Raw genomic sequence first — 20254 nt, forward strand, 5'->3', positions numbered from 1 at the left:
CGCCGTTCTAGGCGCGGCCCGAAACTTGGGCCCATTGGGTACAAAAGCATGGATATTAAGATGAACCTGTATAAAACACTGATAAGGCTCAACTGGCGTCTCGTGTCCAATTCTGGGCATTCCACTTTAGTAAGGATGAGAAGGCCTTAGAGAGGGTACAGAAAAGATTTACAAAAATAACTCCAGAAATGAGGGACTTCAGTTACATGGATAGACTGGAAAAGCTGAGCTTGTTCTCCTTAGCGTAGAGAAGATTAAGAGAAGATTTGATAGAGGTGTTCAAAATCATGAGAGGTCTGAACAGAGTAGATCAAGAAAAACTGTTCCCTTTGGCAGAATGGTCAAGAATCAGAGGACACAGATTGAAGGTGATTGGGAAAAGAACCAAAGACAGCACAAGAAAAAACTTTTTTTTTTTACACACATTGAGTGGTTAGGATCTGGACTGCACTGCCTGAAAGGGTAGTGGAGGCACACTTAATCACAGATTTCAGAGGGGAGTTGGATAAGTACCTGAAAGAAAAAAAATTGACATGACAAGCGAAAGGGCAGAGGAGTGGGAATAGCTGAGGTGCTCTTGCAGAGAGCCGGCGTGGGCTCAACTGCCGAATGGGCTTCTTCCATGCTGTAACCATTTTATCTGTCCTAATTTCTTCATATGTGGCTCAGTATCAAATGTTTGTCTTACAGCACTCCTGCGAAGCACCTCGGGATGTTTTACTATGTTAAAAGGACTATATAAATACAAGTTGCTGTTATTAGCCTTGGGAGGGGTACAGTATAGATTTTCCAGAATGATACAAGGGCTAAAAACGTCAAATTATATCGATAAGTTGCATCAATTTGGCTTGTATTCCCTCGAGTCAAAAATTCAACAGGATCAATAATATTTCCTCTGGTGAAGGAATCCAGAACGAGAGCATAATCAGACCTAGGCCTTTCACAAGTGAAATCAGGAAGCACACAATGGGTCGTGACAAATCTCTGGATGCTTAGTCAATTAAAATTTGACAAGACTGAGATCAATAGATTTTTATTAGGCAAAGGTATGAAGAGATATGGATCAACGGTGGGTAAATGGAATTGAAGTACAGATCAGATCAGCCATGATCTAACTGAATACCGGAACAGGCTGAATGGCCTGCTCCTGCGGCTATGTTTACAAAATGGTGGGGCAATGGGTAACGAGATTACAGCAAGTGATCAGGAAGACCAATGGAATCTTGGCCTTTATTGCAAAGGGGATGGAGTATAACAGCAAGAAAGTCTTGCTACAGCTATATAAAGTATTGGTGTGGCCACACCTGGAATACAGCATGCAGTTTTGGCTTCCATATTTAAGAAAGTATATACTTGCTTTGGAGGCAGTTCAGAGAAGGTGCACTAGGTTGATTCCGAAGGATGAGGGCGTTGACTTATGAGGAAAGGTTGAGTAGGTTGGGCCTCTACTCATTGGAATTCAGAAGAATGAGAGATGATCTTATCGAAACGTATAAGATTATGAGGGGGCTTGACAAGGTGGATGCAGAGAGGATGTTTCCACTGATGCGGGAGTCTAGCACAAGAGGGCATGATCTTAGAATAAGGGGCCGCCCATTTAAAACTTAGATGAGGAGGAATTTCTTCTCTGAGGGTTGGAAATCTGTGGAATTCGCTGCCTCAGAGAGCTGTGGAAGCTGGGTCATTGAATAAATTTAAGACAGAAATAGACAGTTTCTTAACTGATAAGGGAATAAGGGGTTAATGGGGAACGGGCAGAAGACCTGAATTCATGATCGGATCATCCATGATCGTATTAAATGACGGAGCAGGCTCGAGGGGCGATATTGCCTACTCCTGTTCCTATTTCTTAATGTTCTTACAAACTGAAGATTAGTACTAGAAGCATTAAAGGAGAGAGCCAATCGTATTTTATTCCCCACAAAGTTATTAGAATATGGTACACATTACTACAAGTGACTATTGAAACTATATTTAAGCGGGAATTTGATAGGCATTTGAAAACTAAACATAATGGGCCGAAAATTACGGCCTCACCGGGTGCGATGCGCATGCGCCAAGAATCGGCTTTTGCGATCTGTCAAAAACATTTTTGACAGATCCAATGCATCCCCACAGGGAGGACATCCGCGGGGCAGAGATTGAGCTATTTTTTTTCTAAAACATTTAATTACATTCAATTTCAATTAATTTTAAATACGTGAAGTGTTTTTTTTAATATTTATTGTGTTATGTATCTTGTTTTAGCGGGGTATTCCCATTGTTAGTAATGGGAGCTCATACAAACAGAGCTCCCATTATCAATGAGAATACTGGATAGTGATTTGTGGTCCAGGCCCACGTGATTCCAGGATACAAATATGTACCTGGAGGACATGTTTCGAGACACTGCACAGCGAATGGAGGCATCTGACCGGAATCCTACGTTCCTCCGGGTCCACCAGGTATTTTCGTTAAAAAAATTTCGGGTCAGAGACATTAGTCTGAAGGAAGCCTCCGATCGCAATTTTCCCCCATTAAGCAGTGTGCAGAAAGAGCAGAGAAATTATATTAAGGATATTAAGGCATTTAATTTTTTAAGTAAAACATTTCATTAGAAAGGGAATAATGCCAGAGGACTGGTGAACAGCTAATGTTATTCCTACATTCTAAAAGGAAGATAGAACAAATCCAGGGAACTATAGACCAGTTATCTTAATACCATTAGTAAGAAAGATGTTGAAATATTTACTCGGAAGGAATAGAAAAACTTTTAGAAACCAAAAATATAAAGAAGTCAGCACGGATTTCAAAATGGAATACCATACTTGACCAACCTTAGTGAATTCTTGAAGTAGTAACACAGAGTACACAAGGGTGATGCAGTGAATGTAATATAAATTGACTTTCAAAAGGCATGTGATAAAATTCCACATAATAGTCTCATGACTACGGTCAGAGCATGTGGAGTCAGGGGACAAGTAGCAAACTGGCTATAAAACAGAAAACAAGAGAGATGGGGTTAACAGTAGTTACTTAGACTGGCAGTAGGTGATAAATGGTGTTCCACAGGGATCGGTACTGTTCTCCATTTACATAAATGATTGGGACTCGGGAATTGGAAGTAGTATATCAAAATTTGCAGACGCCGCCAAATTGCGGGGGGGGGGCGGGGGGCGGGTGCTAGTTATCGAGGAAGACTGCAGCAAACTGTAAGAAGATGTTAACGAACTTGCAGAATGGGCGTGAAAATGGCAAATTAATTTCAGTATAGTTAAATGCATTTCGGTAGGAGGAATTAGGAAATAACCTACTCCTTGGAAAATAGGAGTCTAAATGGGAAAAAGGCACAAAGGGATCCAAGAGTACACATTCACAAATCATTAAATGTGCAATGCAGGTTAACAGAGCCATAAAAATGCAAGCAAAGCACCGGACTTTATTTCTAGAGCAATATAATGCAGAAAAGTTATACATAGAACCTTGGTTGGATCACAATTAGCATCCTGTGCACAGCTCTGGACTCCATATTACAAAAAGGATATAGAAGCACAGGAGAAAATGCAAAAAGATTTACAAGGATGGTACAACTATTGGGAAAGACTCTGATAGGAGGTCTTTAAAATGATGAAAGGGTTTGAAATATTAGATGTTTCCATTTGTGGGAAGACCAAAAGTAGGGCCCATAAATATAAGATAGTCACTAATAAATCCAGTAAGGGATTCAGGATAAATGTCTTTATTTAGACCGATGAAAATGTGGAACTGGCTACCACATAGAAACATAGAAAATAGGTCCAAGAGTAAGCTATTCGGCCCTTCGAGCCTGCACCACCATTCAATATGATCATGGCTGATCATGCAACTACAGTACCCCATTCCTGCTTTCTCTCCATACCGCTTGATCCATTTAGCCGTAAGGGTCACATCTAACTCCCTTTTGAATATATCTAACGAACTGGCCTCAATAACTTTCTGTGGTAGAGAATTCCACAGGTTCACAATTCTCTGAGCGAAGAAGTTCCTCCTCATCTTGATCCTAAATGGCTTACCCCTTATCCTTAGACTGTGACCCCTGGTGCTGGACTTCCCCAACATCGGGAACATTCTTCTTCCATTTAGCCTGTCCAATCCCATTAGAATTTTATATGCTTCTATGAGATCCCCCCTCATTCTTTAAATTCCAGTGAATATTGTATGTATGTAAAGCTGTAATTACCATGCCTAACCACCAGAGGGCTTATCCCCTGGAGTCCCAAGGGATCCCACAATCCCTTGAGAGCACTTGTATATAAGGAGGCCTCACAGGCTGGAGAGGCACTCTGAGATCTGGAATAAAGGACTGCGGTCACACTTGCAGTATCTAGTCTGACTCCTTATCCAAGACATAACAACTGGTGACGAGATAGAGATGACGAACCCCAAAGCAACAATGCAGAGAACTGTGGGCATCCTGGAGAAATTTTCGGAGGGAGATGATTGGGAAACCTTCGTGGAGAGACTTGACCAATACCTCGTGGCCAATGAGCTGGAAGGAAAAGAGAACGCTGCAAAACGAAGGGCGATCCTCCTCACCGTTTGCAGGACACCAACATATGGCCTCATGAAAAACCTGCTTGCTCCAGCAAAACCCACAGACAAGTCATACGATGAGTTGTGCACACTGGTCCGGAAGCATCTAACCCCAAAGGAAAGCGTTCTGATAGCGAGGTACCGGTACTACACGTACAAGAGGTCTGAAGGTCATGAAGTGGCGAGCTACGTCGCCGAGCTAAGGACATTGCGAACTTGAAGGACACTTGAAGCATATGCTCAGGGACTTCTTTGTACTTGGCATTGGCCATGAAATAATACTTCGCAAAGTTTTGACTGTAGAGACCTCAACCTTGAGTAAAGCCATAGCGATAGCCCAGGTGTTTATCTCCACCAGTGACAATACCAAACAAATTTCCCAGCACACTAGTGCTACTGCAAGTACTGTGAACAAAGTAACGTTGTTTTCGAATCGTAACATACAGAGCAGGTCACACATACCTGCAGCTACACGTCCGCAGATGTCTCAGAGTCCGCCATCATGAGTGGTGAATACAAGGCAATTAACACCTTGTTGGCCATGTGGGGGTGATCATCGATTCCATTCATGCTGCTTCAAAAGGATACATTTACAAGGGCTGTGGAACAATGGAACACCTCCAACGTATGTGCAGGCGAGCTGCAAACCCTGCTAATCCTGCAAGCTACCATTTTGCAGAGGAGGACAGATCCACGGTGGATCATGACGAACCAGAGGCTCAGACCGAGGAGGCAGAGGTATATGGGGTGCACACATTTACCACCAAGTGTCCCCCGATAATGCTGAAGGTTGAATTAAATGGACTCCCGGTGTCCATGGAGCTGGACACGGGCACAAGCCAGTCCATAATGAATAAAAAGACTTTCGATAAGTTATGGTGCAACAAGGCTTCAAGGCCAGTCCTGACTCCCATTCATACCAAACTTAGAATGTACACAAAGGAACGTATTCCCGTAATCGGTAGTGCTACCGTAAAGGTCTCCTACGATGGAGCGGTGCACGATTTACCACTCTGGGTGATACTGGGCGGTGGCCCCATGCTGTTCGTCAGGAGTTGACTGGGAAAGATACGCTGGAACTGGGACGACGTCAGAGTGCTTTCATCTGTCAATTACACCTCATGTGCCCAGGTCCTAAGCAAGTTCCCCTCGCTGTTCGAACCAAGCATCGGGAAGTTCCAAGGAGCAAAATTGCAGATCCATTTCATTCCGGGGGCGTGACCCATCCATCACAAGGCGAGAGCGGTACTTTACATGATGAGTGAGAGGCTGGAGATTGAGCTGGACAGGCTGCAATGAGAGAGCATCAGTTCGCCAATCGAATTCAATGAGTGGGCCAGTCTGATTGTTCCAGTCCTCAAGGGAGACGGCACCGTCAGAATCTGTGATGTTTATAAAGTAACTAGCAATCATTTCTCACTGCAGGATCAATATCCGCTACCAAAGGCAGATAACCTATTTGCGACTCTGGCGGGAGGAAAAATGTTCACGAAGCTGGGCTTGACCTCAGCCTACATGACGCAGGAGCTGGAGGAATCATCGAAAGGCCTCGCCTACATCAACATGCACAAAGGTCTTTTTGTTTACAACAGATGTCCGTTTGGGATTCGATCGGCCGCGGCGATAAGAGGAATATGGAAAGCTTGCTGAAGTCGGTCCCGCGCACCGTGGTCTTCCAAGACGACATCTTGGTTACAGGTCAGGACACTGTCGAGCACCTGCAGAACCTGGAGGAGGTTCTTAGTCAGCTTAATCGTGTGGGGCTCAGGCTAAAACGCTTGAAGTGCGTTTTCCTGGCACCTGAAGTGGAGTTCCTGGGGAGAAGAATTGCAGCGGACGGCATCAGGCCCACCGATTCGAAGACGGAAGCAATCAAAAACGCACCAAGACCACAGAACGTGATGGAGCTGTGGTCGTTTCTAGGACTCCTGAAGTACTTTGGTAACTTCTTACCAGGTTTTAGCACATTGTTAGAACCCCTGCACACTTTACTGCGTAAAGGAGATGAATGGGTATGGGGTAAAAGCCAAGAAAATGCCTTTGAGAAAGCTAGGAAGCTGTTATGTTCAAACAAATTGCCTTTGTTGTACGATCCATGTAAACGTTTGGTACTAAGCATGTGATGCGTCATCGTACGGGGTCAACTAGATATTGCAACAAGCTAATGTCGGAGGAGCAGCGGCTGGAGGAAGGGCAAGCAACTGCCTATAAAGGCCCAGTGGGAGTCCAGGGATCGGCGGGAGTCCGGGGATCGGCAGCAGTCGGAGGAGCAGCAGCCGGAGGAGGAGTGAGCAACGGCCTATAAAGGCCCAGTGGCAGTCCGGAGTCAGCAGCAGTCAGGGAGCAGCGGAGGCCTCTAAAGGCCCAGTGGCAGTCCGGGTCGGTGGCAGACGGGGAGCAGCAGCGACGGCCTATAAAAGGCTCAGCGGGAGTCCGGGGATCGGCGGCAGTCGAAGAAGCAGCGGCCAGAGGAGGAGCGAGCAGCGAGCTGCTGCTGGTGCAGGGTCAAAAGTAAGAAAGAAGTAAAAAGTAATCGAAGGGTGATGTCACAGCCAAGAGGGTAAGTGATTGGCTGGTTGAGTGGTGAGTAGTTTTCTTTTTCTTTATTTTTCTTCTTGTTCTTAGCAGTAAGAAACTTTGGCATTGTGTCATGCTCCTCCTGTGCTATGTGGGAACTCGTGTGTCCCTGACGACATGTGCAGGAACTGTATCCATCTGCAGCTCCTGACAGACCACATTGTGGCATTGGAGCTGCGCATGGATTCACTCTGGAGCATCCGCGATGCTGAGGATGTCGTGAATAGCACGTTTAGTGAGTTGGTCACACCGCAAGTAAACAGGCAGATAGGGAATGGGTGACTATTATGAAGATCAGTGGAAGGTAGGTAAGTGCAGGGGTCCCCTGCGGGCATCTCCCTCCAAAACAGATACATCACCTTGGGTACTGTTGGGGAGATGACTCATCAGGGGAAGGTAGCAGCAGCCAAGTCCATGGCACCAGGGGTGGCTCTGTTGCACAGAAGGGCAGGAAAAAAGAGGATTCCTTGACTAATAAGCATTTCCTGCAGTTCCTCCTTCTCGCTAGACCCTCGGTCCTCTAGTATTTCCAGAAGGTTATATGTGTCTTCCTTCGTGAAGACAGAACCAAAGTATTTGTTCAATTGGTCTGCCATTTCTTTGTTCCCCATTATAAATTCACCTGATTCTGACTGCAAGGGAACTGCATTTGTCTTCACTAATCTCTTTCTCTTCACACATCTATAGAAGCTTTTGCAGTCAATTTTTATGTTCCAGTCAAGCTTCCTCTCATATTGTATTCCCCCCCTCCTAATTAAACCCTTTGTCCTCCTCTGCTGAATTCTAAATTTCTCCCAGTCCTTAGGTTTGCTGCTTTTTCTGGCCAATTTATATGCCTCTTCCTTGGATTTAACAGTATGCCTAATTTCCCTTGTTAGCCACGGTTGAGCCACCTTCCCCGTTTTATTTTTACTCCAGACAGGGATACAATTGTTGAAGTTCATCCATGTGATTTTTAAATGTTTGCCATTGCCTATCCACTGTCAACCCTTTAAGTATCATTTGCCTGACTATGCTAGCCAATTCACGTCTCATACCATTGAAGTTACTTTTCCTTAAGTTCAGGACCCTAGTCTCTGAATTAACTGTGTCACTCTCCATCTTAATAGAGAATTCTGCAATATTATGTTCACTCTTCCCCAAGATTGCTAATTCGTTCTTTCTCAGTACACATCCCTGAGTCTAGGATGGTCAGCCCTCTGGTTTTTTTCCTTGACATATTGGTCTAGAAAACCGTCCCTAATACACTGCAGGAAATGCTCCTCCACTGTATTGCTACCAGTTTGGTTAGCCCAATCTATATGTAGATTAAAGTCGCCCATGATAACTGCTATACCTTTATTGCATGCATCCCTAATTTCTTGTTTAATGCTGTCCCCAACCTCACTACTACTGTTTGGTGGTCTGTACACAACTCCCACTGGCGTTTTCTGCCCTTTGGGTATTCCGCAGCTCTACCCATACAGATTCCACATCATCCAAACCAATGCCCTTCCTTACTATTGCATTAATTTCCTCTTTAACCAGCAATTCCACCCCGCCTCCTTTTTGTTTCTGTCTATCCTTCCTAAATGTTGAATACCCCTGGATGTTGAGTTCCCAGCCTTGGTCACCCTGGACCCATGTCTCCGTGATGCCAATTACATCATATCCGTTAACTGCTATCTGCGCAGTTAATTCGTCCATCTTATTCCGAATACTCCTTGCATTGAGGCACAGAGCCTTCAAGCTTGACTTTTTGACACCCTTTGCCCCTTTAGAATTTTGCTGTAATGTGGCCCCTTTTGCTTTTTGCCTCGAGTTTCTCTGCCCTCCACTTTTATTTTTCTTCTTTCTATCTTTTGCTTCTGCCCCCATTCTACTTCCCTCTGTCTCCCTGCATAGGTTCCCATCCCTGCCGTATTAGTTTAACCCCTCCCCAACAGCACTAGCAAACCCTCCCCCGAGGACATTGGTTCTAGTTCTGCCCAGGTGCAGACCGTCCAATTTGTACTGGTCCCACCTCCCCCAGAACCGGTTCCAATGTCCCAGGAATTTGAATCCCTCCCTTCTACACCACTCCTCAAGCCACGTATTCATCTGGGCTATTCTGCGATTGATACTCTGACTAGCACGTGGCACTGGTAGCAATCTTGAGATTACTATTTTTATATGTAAACCTGTAATTACCATGTCTAACCACCAGAGAGCTTATACCCTGGAGTCCCAAAGGATCCCACAATCTCTTGGGAGCACCTGTATATAAGGAGGCTTCACAGGCTGGAGAGGCACTCTGTGATCTGTAATAAAAGGACTACAGTCACACTTACTTTAAGCTTGCAGTATCTAGTCTGACTCCTTATTGAAGACATAACAAATATAAGCCTAGTCGATCCAGTCTTTCTTCATGTGTCAGTCCTGCCATCCCGGAAATCAGTCTGGTGAATCATCGCTGCACTCCCTCAATAGCAAGCATGTCCTTCCTCAGATTGGGAGACCAACACTGCACACAATACTAAAGGTGTGGACTCACCAAGACCTCCTTGCTCCTATACTCAAATCCTCTCGCTATGAAGGCCAACATGCCATTTGCTTTCTTTGCTGCCTACTGCACCTGCATGCCTACTTTCAATGACTGATGTACGACACCGTTACACCTCCCCTTTTTCTAATCTGTCATCATTCAGATAATAATCTGCCTTCCTGTTTTTGCCACTAAAGTGGATAACCTCACACTTATCCACATTATACTGCATCTGCCATGCATTTGCCCACTCCCCTAACCTGTCCAAGTTACCCTGCAGCCTTTTTGCATCATCCTCACAGCTCACACTGCCACCCAGCTTAGTGTCATCTGCAAACTTGGAGATATTACATTCAATTCCTTCATCTATATCATTTATATATATTGTAAATAGCTGGGGTCCCAGCATTGAACCTTGCGGTACCCCACTAGTCACTGCCTGCCATTCTGAAAAAGACCCGTTTATTCCCACTCTTTGCTTCCTGTCTGCCAACCAGTTCTCTATCCACATCAATACATTAACCCCAATACCATTTGCCTTAATTTTGCACACTCATCTCTTATGTGGGACCTTGTCAAAAGCCTTTTGAAAGTCCAAATACACCACATCCACTGGTTCTCCCTTGTCCACTCTACATGTTACATCCTCAAAAAATTCTAGAAGATTTGTCAAGCATGATTTCCCTTTCATAAATCCATGCTGACTTGGACCGATCCTGTCACTGCTTTCCAAATGCGCTGCTATTACATCTTTAATAATTAATTCCAGCATTTTCCCCACTACCGATGTCAGACTAACCAGTCTATAATGCTCTGTTTTCTCTCTCTCGCCTTTTAAAAAAAGTGAGGTTACATTAGCTACTCTCCAATCCATAGGGACTGATCCAGAGTCCATGGAATGTTGGTAAATGCATCTACTATTTCTAGGGCCACTTCCTTAAGTACTCTGGGATGCAGACTATCAGGCTCTGGGGATTTATCGGCCTTCAATCCCATCAATTTCCCTAACACCATTTCCTGACTAATAAGGATATCCCTCAGTTCCCCCTTTTCGCTCGACCCTCAGTCCCCTAGTATTTTCGGGAGGTTGTGTCTTCCTTAGTGAAGACAGAACCAAAGTATTTGTTCAATTGGTCTGCCATTTCCTTGTTCCCCATTATGAATTCACCTGATTCTGACTGCAAGGAACCTACATTAGCCTTCACTAATCTTTTTCTCTTCACATATCTATAGAAACTTTTGAAGTAAACCCTTTAAGTATGATTCGGCAGTCAATCCTAGCCAATTCACGTCTCATACCATCGAAGTTACCTTTCCTTAAGTTCAGGACCCTAATCTCTGAATTAACTGTGTCACTCGCCATCTTAATGAAGAATTCTACCATATTATAGTCACTCTTCCCCAAGGGGCCTCGCACCACAAGATTGCTAATTAATCCTCTCTCATTACACAAGACCAAGTCTAGGATGGCCTGCTCTCCAGTTGGTTCCTCGACATATTGGTCTAGAAAACCATCCCTTATACACTCCAGGAAATCCTCCTCCACAGTATTGCTACCAGTTTGGTTAGCCCAATCTAGATGTAGATTAAAGTCGCCCGTTTTCTGCCCTTTGGTGTTCCGCAGCTCTACCCTTATAGATTTCACATCATCCAAGCTAATGTCCTTCCTTACTATTGTGTTAATCTCCTCTTTAACCAGTAACATTACCCCATCTCCTTTTCCTTTCTGTCTATCATAGAAACATAGAAAATAGGTGCAGGAGTAGGCCATTCGGCCCTTCTAGCCTGCACCGCCATTCAATGAGTTCATGGCTGAACATTCAACTTCAGTACCCCATTCCTGCTTTCTCGCCATACCCATTGATCCCCCTAGCAGTAAGGACCTCATCTAACTCCTTTTTGAATATATTTAGTGAACTGGCCTCAACAACTTTCTGTGGTAGAGAATTCCACAGGTTCACCACTCTCTGGGTGAAGAAGTTCCTCCGCATCTCGGTCCTAAATGGCTTACCCCTTATCCTTAGACTGTGACCCCTGGTTCTGGACTTCCCCAACATTGGGAACATTCTTCCTGCATCTAACCTGTCTAACCCCGTCAGAATTTTATATGTTTCTATGAGGTCCCCTCTCATTCTTCTGAACTCCAGTGAATACAAGCCCAGTTGATCCAGTCTTTCTTGATAGGTCAGTCCCGCCATCCCGGGAATCAGTCTGGTGAACCTTCGCTGCACTCCCTCAATAGCAAGAATGTCCTTCCTCAGGTTAGGAGACCAAAACTGTGCACAATACTCCAGGTGTGGCCTCACCAAGGCCCTGTACAATTGTAGTAACACCTCCCTGCCCCTGTACTCAAATCCCCTTGCTATGAAGGCCAACATGCCATTTGCTTTCTTAACCGCCTGCTGCACCTGCATGCCAACCTTCAATGACTGATGTACCATGACACCCAGGTCTCTTTGCACCTCCTTCCTGAATATTGAATACCCCTGGATGTTGAGTTCCTAGCCTTGGTTACCCTGGGGCCATGTCTCCGGAATCCCAACTACATCATATCCATTAATAGCTATCTGCACAGTTAATTCATTCACCTTATTACGAATGCTCCTCGCAGCGAGACTCAGAGCCTTCAGGCTTGTTTTTTTAACACTCCTTGTCTTTTTAGAATTATGTTGTAATGTGGTCTATGGAGTGGTTGAGACGAATAGTAAAGATGCATTTAAGGGAAAGCTAGATAAACACATGAAAACAGGAATAGAAGGATATGTTGATAAGCTTCATAAGCATGCAGGTACAGCAGGCGGTTAAGAAAGCAAATGACATGTTGGCCTTCATAGCGAGGGGATTTGAGTACAGGGGCAGGGAGGTGTTGCTACAGTTGTACAGGGCCTTGGTGAGGCCACACCTGGAGTATTGTGTACAGTTTTGGTCTCCTAACTTGAGGAAGGACATACTTGCTATTGAGGGAGTGCAGCGAAGATTCACCAGACTGATTCCCGGGATGGTGGGACTGACCTATCAAGAAAGACTGGATCAACTGGGCTTGTATTCACTGGAGTTCAGAAGAGTGAGAGGGGACCTCATAGAAACGTTTAAAATTCTGACGGGTTTGGACAGGTTGGATGCAGGAAGAATGTTCCCAATGTTGGGGAAGTCCAGAACCAGGGGTCACAGTCTAAGGATAAGGGGTAAGCCATTTAGGACCGAGATAAGGAGAAACTTCTTCACCCAGAGAGTGGTGAACCTGTGGAATTCTCTACCACAGGAAGTAGTTGAGGCCAATTCACTAAATATATTCAAAAGGGAGTTAGATGAAGTCCTTACTACTCGGGGGATCAAGGGGTATGGCGAGAAAGCAGGAAGTGGGTACTGAAGTTTCATGTTCAGCCATGAACTCATTGAATGGCGGTGCAGGCTAGAAGGGCTGAATGGCCTGCTCCTGCACCTATTTTCTATGTTTCTATGTTTCTATGTTTCTATGTTTCTATATCTCACCCTGTGTGTAGCATTAAAAACCAGTATAGACTTGTCTGGCTGAATGGCCTGTTTCTGTGCTGTAAATTCTATGCAATGTAATTCTATGTTTTGTAAATGGGATTAAGATTGTTAAGTGACGGGGAAGCAGGCAAAAGCACAATGGGCAAAGTGGCTGCAGCAAAATTCTAAATGATTCTAATTCTGCATTGATATCTTTTTTAATATAAAATGGAAGCTTTATTTTTTTTCCTTACTGAACATGCTATCCTGTCTGTATCACTGCTATTTCATCACCACCAGTTTTTACTTCCTTGAGCCTGAATGGTATCACATGTAATTTGATTTCTGAGCAAATCTTTATTGAAATCATAATTACATGAATACCCAAGAATACATCAGGGTATTAAATTATTCAGTGACTGAAGGGGTTATTATTGTTCATTTCTTGCATGGCAGTGAAAAATGACACTGCATGCATACATAAGCAGCAGGCAGATAAATAATGCTACAAGGACCTTTGTTCCACATTCAGGTATCCTTGAAGTTCACTTTGCAGGTTGTTCATGTAGGGAAAGGATACAGGCTGAGAAAAATGTCTGCTTGCCCCAGTTTTTGTCAATAGCAACAGAAAAAAAATGATTCCTTTAAGACTTTTCTTTTAAATGATCCATTCTCGGGATATGGCCGTCGCTGGCAAGGACGGCATTTATTGCCCATTACTAGTTGCCCTCGAGAAGGTGGCGATGGGCGTTCTTCTTGAACCGCTGCAGTCTATGTGGTGAAGGTACTCCTTCAGTGCTTAGAAAATGCCAGGATTTTGACTTAGCGGCAATGAACGAATGGTAATATGTGTCCAAGTATGAATGGTGTGTGAGTTGGAGGTGATGGTATTTCCCATGTGCCTACTGCCCTCGTCCTTCTAGGTGGTGCAGGATGAGTGCTTGGCAACTTGCTGCTGCGCTTTTTATAGATGGTACACACTGCAGCCACAGTATGCAGGTGGTGGAGCGAGTCGATGTTCAAGCTGGTGGATGATGTGATGATCACGCGGACTGCTTTTTCCGGCATGGTATCGAGCTTTCAGTGTTGTTGCAGCTACGCCCATCCAGGCAAGTGGAGCATATTCCATCACACTCCTAATTTGTGCCTTGTAGGTGGTGGGGAGGCTTTGGAGAATTGGGAAATGAGCAACCCGTTGCAGAATACCCCGACTTGGAACCGCGCTAGTCGCCACTGCATTTATAGGTAGCATTTCTGGTCAGTCGTGACCCCCAGGATGCCACTGATTGTCATGGGGAGGTGGTTACACTACTCTTGTTGGAGATGGTCGTTGCCTGGCACTTAAGTGGCAAGTAACATCAGCCCAGGCCTGGACGATTGACCTCCAACAACCACAATCATCTTCCTTTGTGCCAGATATAACTCCAGCCACCAGAGATTTTTTCCATCTGATCCATATTGACTTCAGATTTAGGGCTCTTTGGTACCACACTCTTGTCGAATGAACAAAGTCAGTCACACTCATCTCAGCTAGTGTCCAGGTTTGGGCCAAGGCTGGAATAAGGTCTGGAGCAGAGTAGTCCTGGAGGAACCCAAACTGAGCACTGCTGAGGTGGTTATTGAGTAAGCACTGCTTAACAGCACTGTCGACAACTCCTTCCAACACTTGATGATTGAAAGTGTGCCGATAGTGCATTAATTGGCTAGGTTGGATTTGCCCTGCTTTTTGTGAACAAGACATACCGGAGCAATTTTTCACATTATCGGATAGATGCCAGTGTTTTAATTGAACTGGAACAGCTTGGCTAGAGAGGGGGCTAATTCTGAATCATAGATCTTCAGCACTACAGCCCGGATGTTGTCGGGCTTCGTAACCGTTGCTGTGGTCAGCTCATTCAGCCGTTTCTTGATGTTATATGGAGTGAATTCAATTGGCTAAAGACTGGTATCTGTGATGGTGGGGTCCTCAGGAAGAGGCCATGAAGGATCATCCACTCGGCACTTCTGGCTGAAGATTGTTTTGAACGCCTCACCCTTGACTATTACGCTCATGTGCAGGGCTCCGCCATCGTTGAAGATGGGGATGTTCATGGAGACTTCCCCTCCAGTTGTTAGTTGCTTAATTGTCCACCACAACAGGGTGCGGCAGGACTGCAAAGCTTTGACCATTGGTTGTAGAATTGCTTAGCTCTCTCTGTAGCATGTGCTGTAAGCTTCACCAGGTTAGCACCTCATGCTGCTCTCAGCATGCTCTTCCCTACTCCTCATTGAACTGGGGTTGGTTATTTGGCTTAATGGCGATGGTGGAATGAGGGATATGACTGGTCATGAGGTTACATGTTGTGATGGGATACGGATGCTCAGTCTTGAGCTACGAGATCTGTTCTTACCTTCAATTCCATATCAAATTTATTGATTATAAGCCATCAGCACCATTTTTTAAAAAGCTGCATTTTCACTCTCCTTCCATCCACAGATTTTTATCACACCGAAGGAGGCCAATCAGCCCTTCATGCCTGCCAGCACTTTGCTTGGGCAATCGAAAACTTAACACTGCCCCAATCTCTTCCCACAGCCTGTTACTTTCCTCAGCTTCAAATATTTATCCAATTATCCCGGAAAAATTGCAATATGCAAGATAAACATACACAAAATTTGAACTACCAGCTGATATTAAAAGAAATGAATCGAATACTATCCATTCTAAAGATATATATTTCCATCTGGCTTGTGTACTTACAATGCTGCCTCTTCGGAATAGATTTCTGCCCCAAGAACAAGGATGCAGCACAGTCAATATGCATCAATGCAAGGTAGCACACCAAATTTGAGATGCAAGTTTAAAGCCCCAGCCTTAGGAGTTCTTGATTTCATTGCACGGTGCACTCAACACCGAGCAGAGAAAGGTCAAAAAGGAAGATGTGCCCCAGACCATTGTGTATCCTACTGCCTGGATCACATCAGACCAGCTTCAGCAGAGGCCAGGATACAGATCACCCAAGCAAATAGCAGATGTGTGAGGAGGACACACACATTTGCAAAAGTACATAGACAGGCTGAGTGAGTGGACAAAAATTTGGCAGATGGAGTATAATGTTGGAAAGTGTGAGGTCATGCACTTCGGCAGAAAAAAAATCAAAGAGCAAGTTATTATTGAAATGGAGAATGATTGCAAAGTGCCGCAGTACAGCGGGACCCTGGGGGTACTTGTGCATGATACGCAAAAGGATAGTATGTAGGTACAGCAAGTGATCAGGAAGGCCAATGGTATCTTGGCCTTTATTGCAAAGGGGATGGAGTATAAAAGCAGGGAAGTCTTACTACAGCTATGTAAGGTATTGGTGAGGCCACACCTAGAATACTGTGTGCAGTTTTGGTTTCCATATTTACGAAAGGATATACTTGCTTTTGGAGGCAGTTCAGAGAAGGTTCACTAGGTTGATTCCAGGGATGAGGGGGTTGACTTTTGAGAAAAGGCTGAGTAGGTTGGGCCTCTACTCATTGGAATTCAGGTGATGAGAGGTGATCTTATTGCAACGTATATTATGAGGGGGCTTGACGACGTGGATGCAGAGAGGATGTTTCCACTGATGGGGGAAGACTAGAATGAGAGGGCATGATCGTAGAATAAGGGAAATAAGGTGCCACCCATTTAAAACAAAGATGAGGAGAAATTTCTTCTCTCAGAGGGTTGTAAATCTGTGGAATTCGCTACCTGAGAGAGCTGAGGAAGCTGGGACATTGAATAAAGTTAAGACAGAAATAGACAGTTTCTTAAACGACGAGGGGAATAAGGGGTTATGGGGAGCGGGCGGGGAAGTGGAGCCGAGTCCATGATCAGATCAGCAATGATCTTATTGAAGGGCGGAAGGGCCGTATGGCCTACTCCTGTTCTTATTTCTTCTGCTGAAATCTGAAATAAAGTCAGAACGTGCTGAAAACACTCAGATCACAAGATCTATGGAGAGAGAAACATGTCTTTCTGACCTGAAACCTCTTTTGCTGACTAAGGTCATTGATCCATAAATCACCCACATGCCTACTCAAAGAAAAGATTTGCAATTATATAACGTCTTTCACGACCACCAGACATCTCAAAACACTTTACAGCCAATGAAGTACTTTTAGAGTGTAGACACTGTTGTAACGCAGGACACGCGGCAGCCAACTTGTTCACAGCAAGCTCCCACATACAGCAATGTGATAATGACCAGATAACCTGTTTTTTTTTAATATGTTGATTGAGGGATAAATATTGGCCAGAACATCGGGGAGAACTCCCCTGCTCTTCTTCAAAATAGTGCCACCCGAGAGGGCAGACGAGTCCTCAGTTTAACATCTCATCTGAAAGACGGCACCTCCAATAGTGCAGCGTTCCTTCAGCACTGCACTGGAGTGTCAACCTAGATTTTTTTGTGCTTTAGTCCCTGGAGTGGGACTTGAATCCACAACCTTCTGACTCAGGAGGCGAAAGTGCTACCCACTGAGCCACAACTGACACTAAGGTGCAGCTACTTAGCTCTGAATCAGAAGGATTCAAGTCCCACTCCAAACACTAAAGCACAAAAATAAATCTAGGTTGACACTCCAGTGCAGTGCTGAAGGAACGCTGCACTATCGGAGGTGCCGTCTTTCAGATGAGATGTTAAACCGAGGACTCCTCTGCCCTCTCGGGTGGCACTATTTTGAAGAGGAGCAGGGGAGTTCTCCCCGGTGTAGAGAGCAAAATAAGAGACAAATTTACTCCCAGACAAAAAGTACACACAATCTTGCAAATGAATCCCTGCTGAAAGAACGATCTTCTAAACAAATAGTAAATATAAATTAAAATATTTTGAAACGATAGGCTTCTTTATTTCTTGCTTGTACACCAATGAGTTAATATATTGAGGCAGGTTCAGGGGACTGCAGCTTTAAATACACCAGATTCATTTGTAATGCATGTCCACAATACTTTTTTAAAAAAAGACAGAAAATAAGCAGATGCTGTTTCAAATGAAGTGGCAGATTTGATTGCTTGTCCACGGTAAAACTAAGGGCAGCTGAAATATTTTGATATTTTCTCAATAAAAGACATAAAAAGGAAATCATGACTAGCAAATTATTCATCTTTCTGCAAGTGACAACATATACACTATTATCAGATTGCATTCATACTCTTCGGATGTAAATACCAATTTTCACAATTAAAAAAAATATATGCACAGCTTATCCCACAAATTCAAAGTCACTCAAATTGAATTACCAGATAATTGAAATATTTTAGCACAACAAATTATGTTGAATTAACAGGACTAGATCGCAACATTTCAGTTTGCATGTAAAAGCTGCTAATATCATCCTGTTCCAAAAACAACCTGCTGAAATGTCAAATCAAGTTAATTAGGATGTTTGGAGTGGTTTTGTTTTTACAAAATAATGCAAATCAATCAAAGCAACAGAAAAAAAACATTGCAGCTTTTATATAAATAAATAATATTAAAAGATCTTATAATACTGGCCTTAAATATCAATGCTAAATATCATAAATAATATTGAATAGAAAATTAAAAATAATAAAGTTCATATAATTAACATAAATAAAGCTGGGTATAATACAAACATGTAATAAAGTTAAAAAAATTAACATAATCAATAATGCGGGTCATGACGCAAATAGCAAATTTCGCTCAGTATTAAACAAATTTAAAATGTCCATGTAATTCACATAAATAATGCTGGGTATCTTCCAAATAATATTAAATACAACAAAGCACATATAATTAACAAATAATGCTGGATTATAATACAAAAAGTTCAAATAATTAATAAATAATGCTGGGTTATAATACAAAATATTACATATAAAGGTTCAAATAATGAACATAAATCACAAATAATGCTGACTTATAATACAAAGTCAATATATTAAAGTTCAGATAATTAACATAAAACTTAACAAAAAAAACTCACGAAGAACGCACGTTTATTAATACAGCATTATTTAAAATGACAAGTGCAGTGACAAATATTTAGTACGGTTAAGAATCACCAATGCGAGCAGCGGATTTTGCTTTGCAGGTTGTTGGGAGGGGACACAGGCTGAGAGCTAGAGCGACAGCTGTTCTTGTCCTGCAGCGCAGGCAGCGCGCGGCTCCCTGACCCTCCCCCACAACCAGCTGGCGGCGGCCGTAACCAAGGCAGCCGCTGTGACAGACTCCGGTCCGGCCCGCTCTCGGGGCCCTCCGTGCCACGCACCGGCAAATATCCACGAGACACCGAACTCACCCTGTTCCGCAGTCAACCACACAAGGAGGTAAATGTCCAGCCATGCTGTCAAGTTCGTCAAATCAATATTGAAACTTTTTTAAATGTAGGTTATATGACCAACGAATGGTGATTTTCAAGCATGGAGCCGCCGTCGTCACCGCCAACTGCCGGCCGCGTCTCTGCAGTAACTATGCGCCGAGCACTTCCGGGGTCACTGCCGCCAGAGGGCGCTGCCTACCCGGATCTTGCGCCTCCTATCTGCAAGCTGGCCCAAAGTTGTTTGTCGGCCCATCCCAATATTGGTGTCCACTTGGCACCTCTCAATCTCACTCCACCCAAATCATCTCCACTCCGAGGCCTCCCAAACACTGGGATCATCCAAAGAGCAAAAAGTCAAACAGCACAAAAGCAAAAAAAAATACTGCACATGCTGGAAATCTGAAATCCAAACAGTAAATGTTGGAAATAGAAACATAGAAACTAGGTGCAGGAGTAGGCCATTCGGCCCTTCTAGCCTGCACCGCCATGCAACGAGTTCATGGCTGAACATGCAACTTCAGTACGCCATTCCTGCTTTCTCACCATACCCCTTGATTCCCCTCGTAGTAAGGACTTCATCTAACTCCTTTTTGAATATATTTAGTGAATTGGCCTCAACAACTTTCTGTGGTAGAGAATTCCACAGGTTCACCACTCTCTGGGTGAAGAAATTCCTCCTCATCTCGGTCCTAAATGGCTTACCCCTTATCCTTAGACTGTGTCCCCTGGTTCTGGACTTCCCCAACATTGGGAACATTTTTCCTGCATCTAACCTGTCTAACCCCGTCAGAATTTTAAACGTTTCTATGAGGTCCCCTCTCATTCTTCTGAACTCCAGTGAATACAAGCCCAGTTGATCCA

The 20254-nt window shown here is 44.0% G+C and overlaps 1 protein-coding gene across 2 annotated transcripts in view; it reads right to left on the reverse strand.

Annotated features, from left to right (window-relative positions):
* LOC139264009 (actin-related protein 3B) overlaps positions 1–19509 on the reverse strand; it is a 184602-nt gene extending 165093 nt beyond the window's left edge. For both annotated transcript variants that reach the window (XM_070880112.1, XM_070880111.1), the window contains exon 1: positions 19373–19509. In XM_070880112.1, the coding sequence (XP_070736213.1) occupies positions 19373–19416 (44 nt within the window). In that variant the 5' untranslated portion in view covers positions 19417–19509. The remainder of the gene's footprint in view (positions 1–19372) is intronic.
* Positions 19510–20254: the final 745 nt, after the last annotated feature.

Source organism: Pristiophorus japonicus, chromosome 5 (assembly GCF_044704955.1).
Source record: "Pristiophorus japonicus isolate sPriJap1 chromosome 5, sPriJap1.hap1, whole genome shotgun sequence".
Lineage (NCBI taxonomy): Eukaryota > Metazoa > Chordata > Chondrichthyes > Pristiophoridae > Pristiophorus > Pristiophorus japonicus.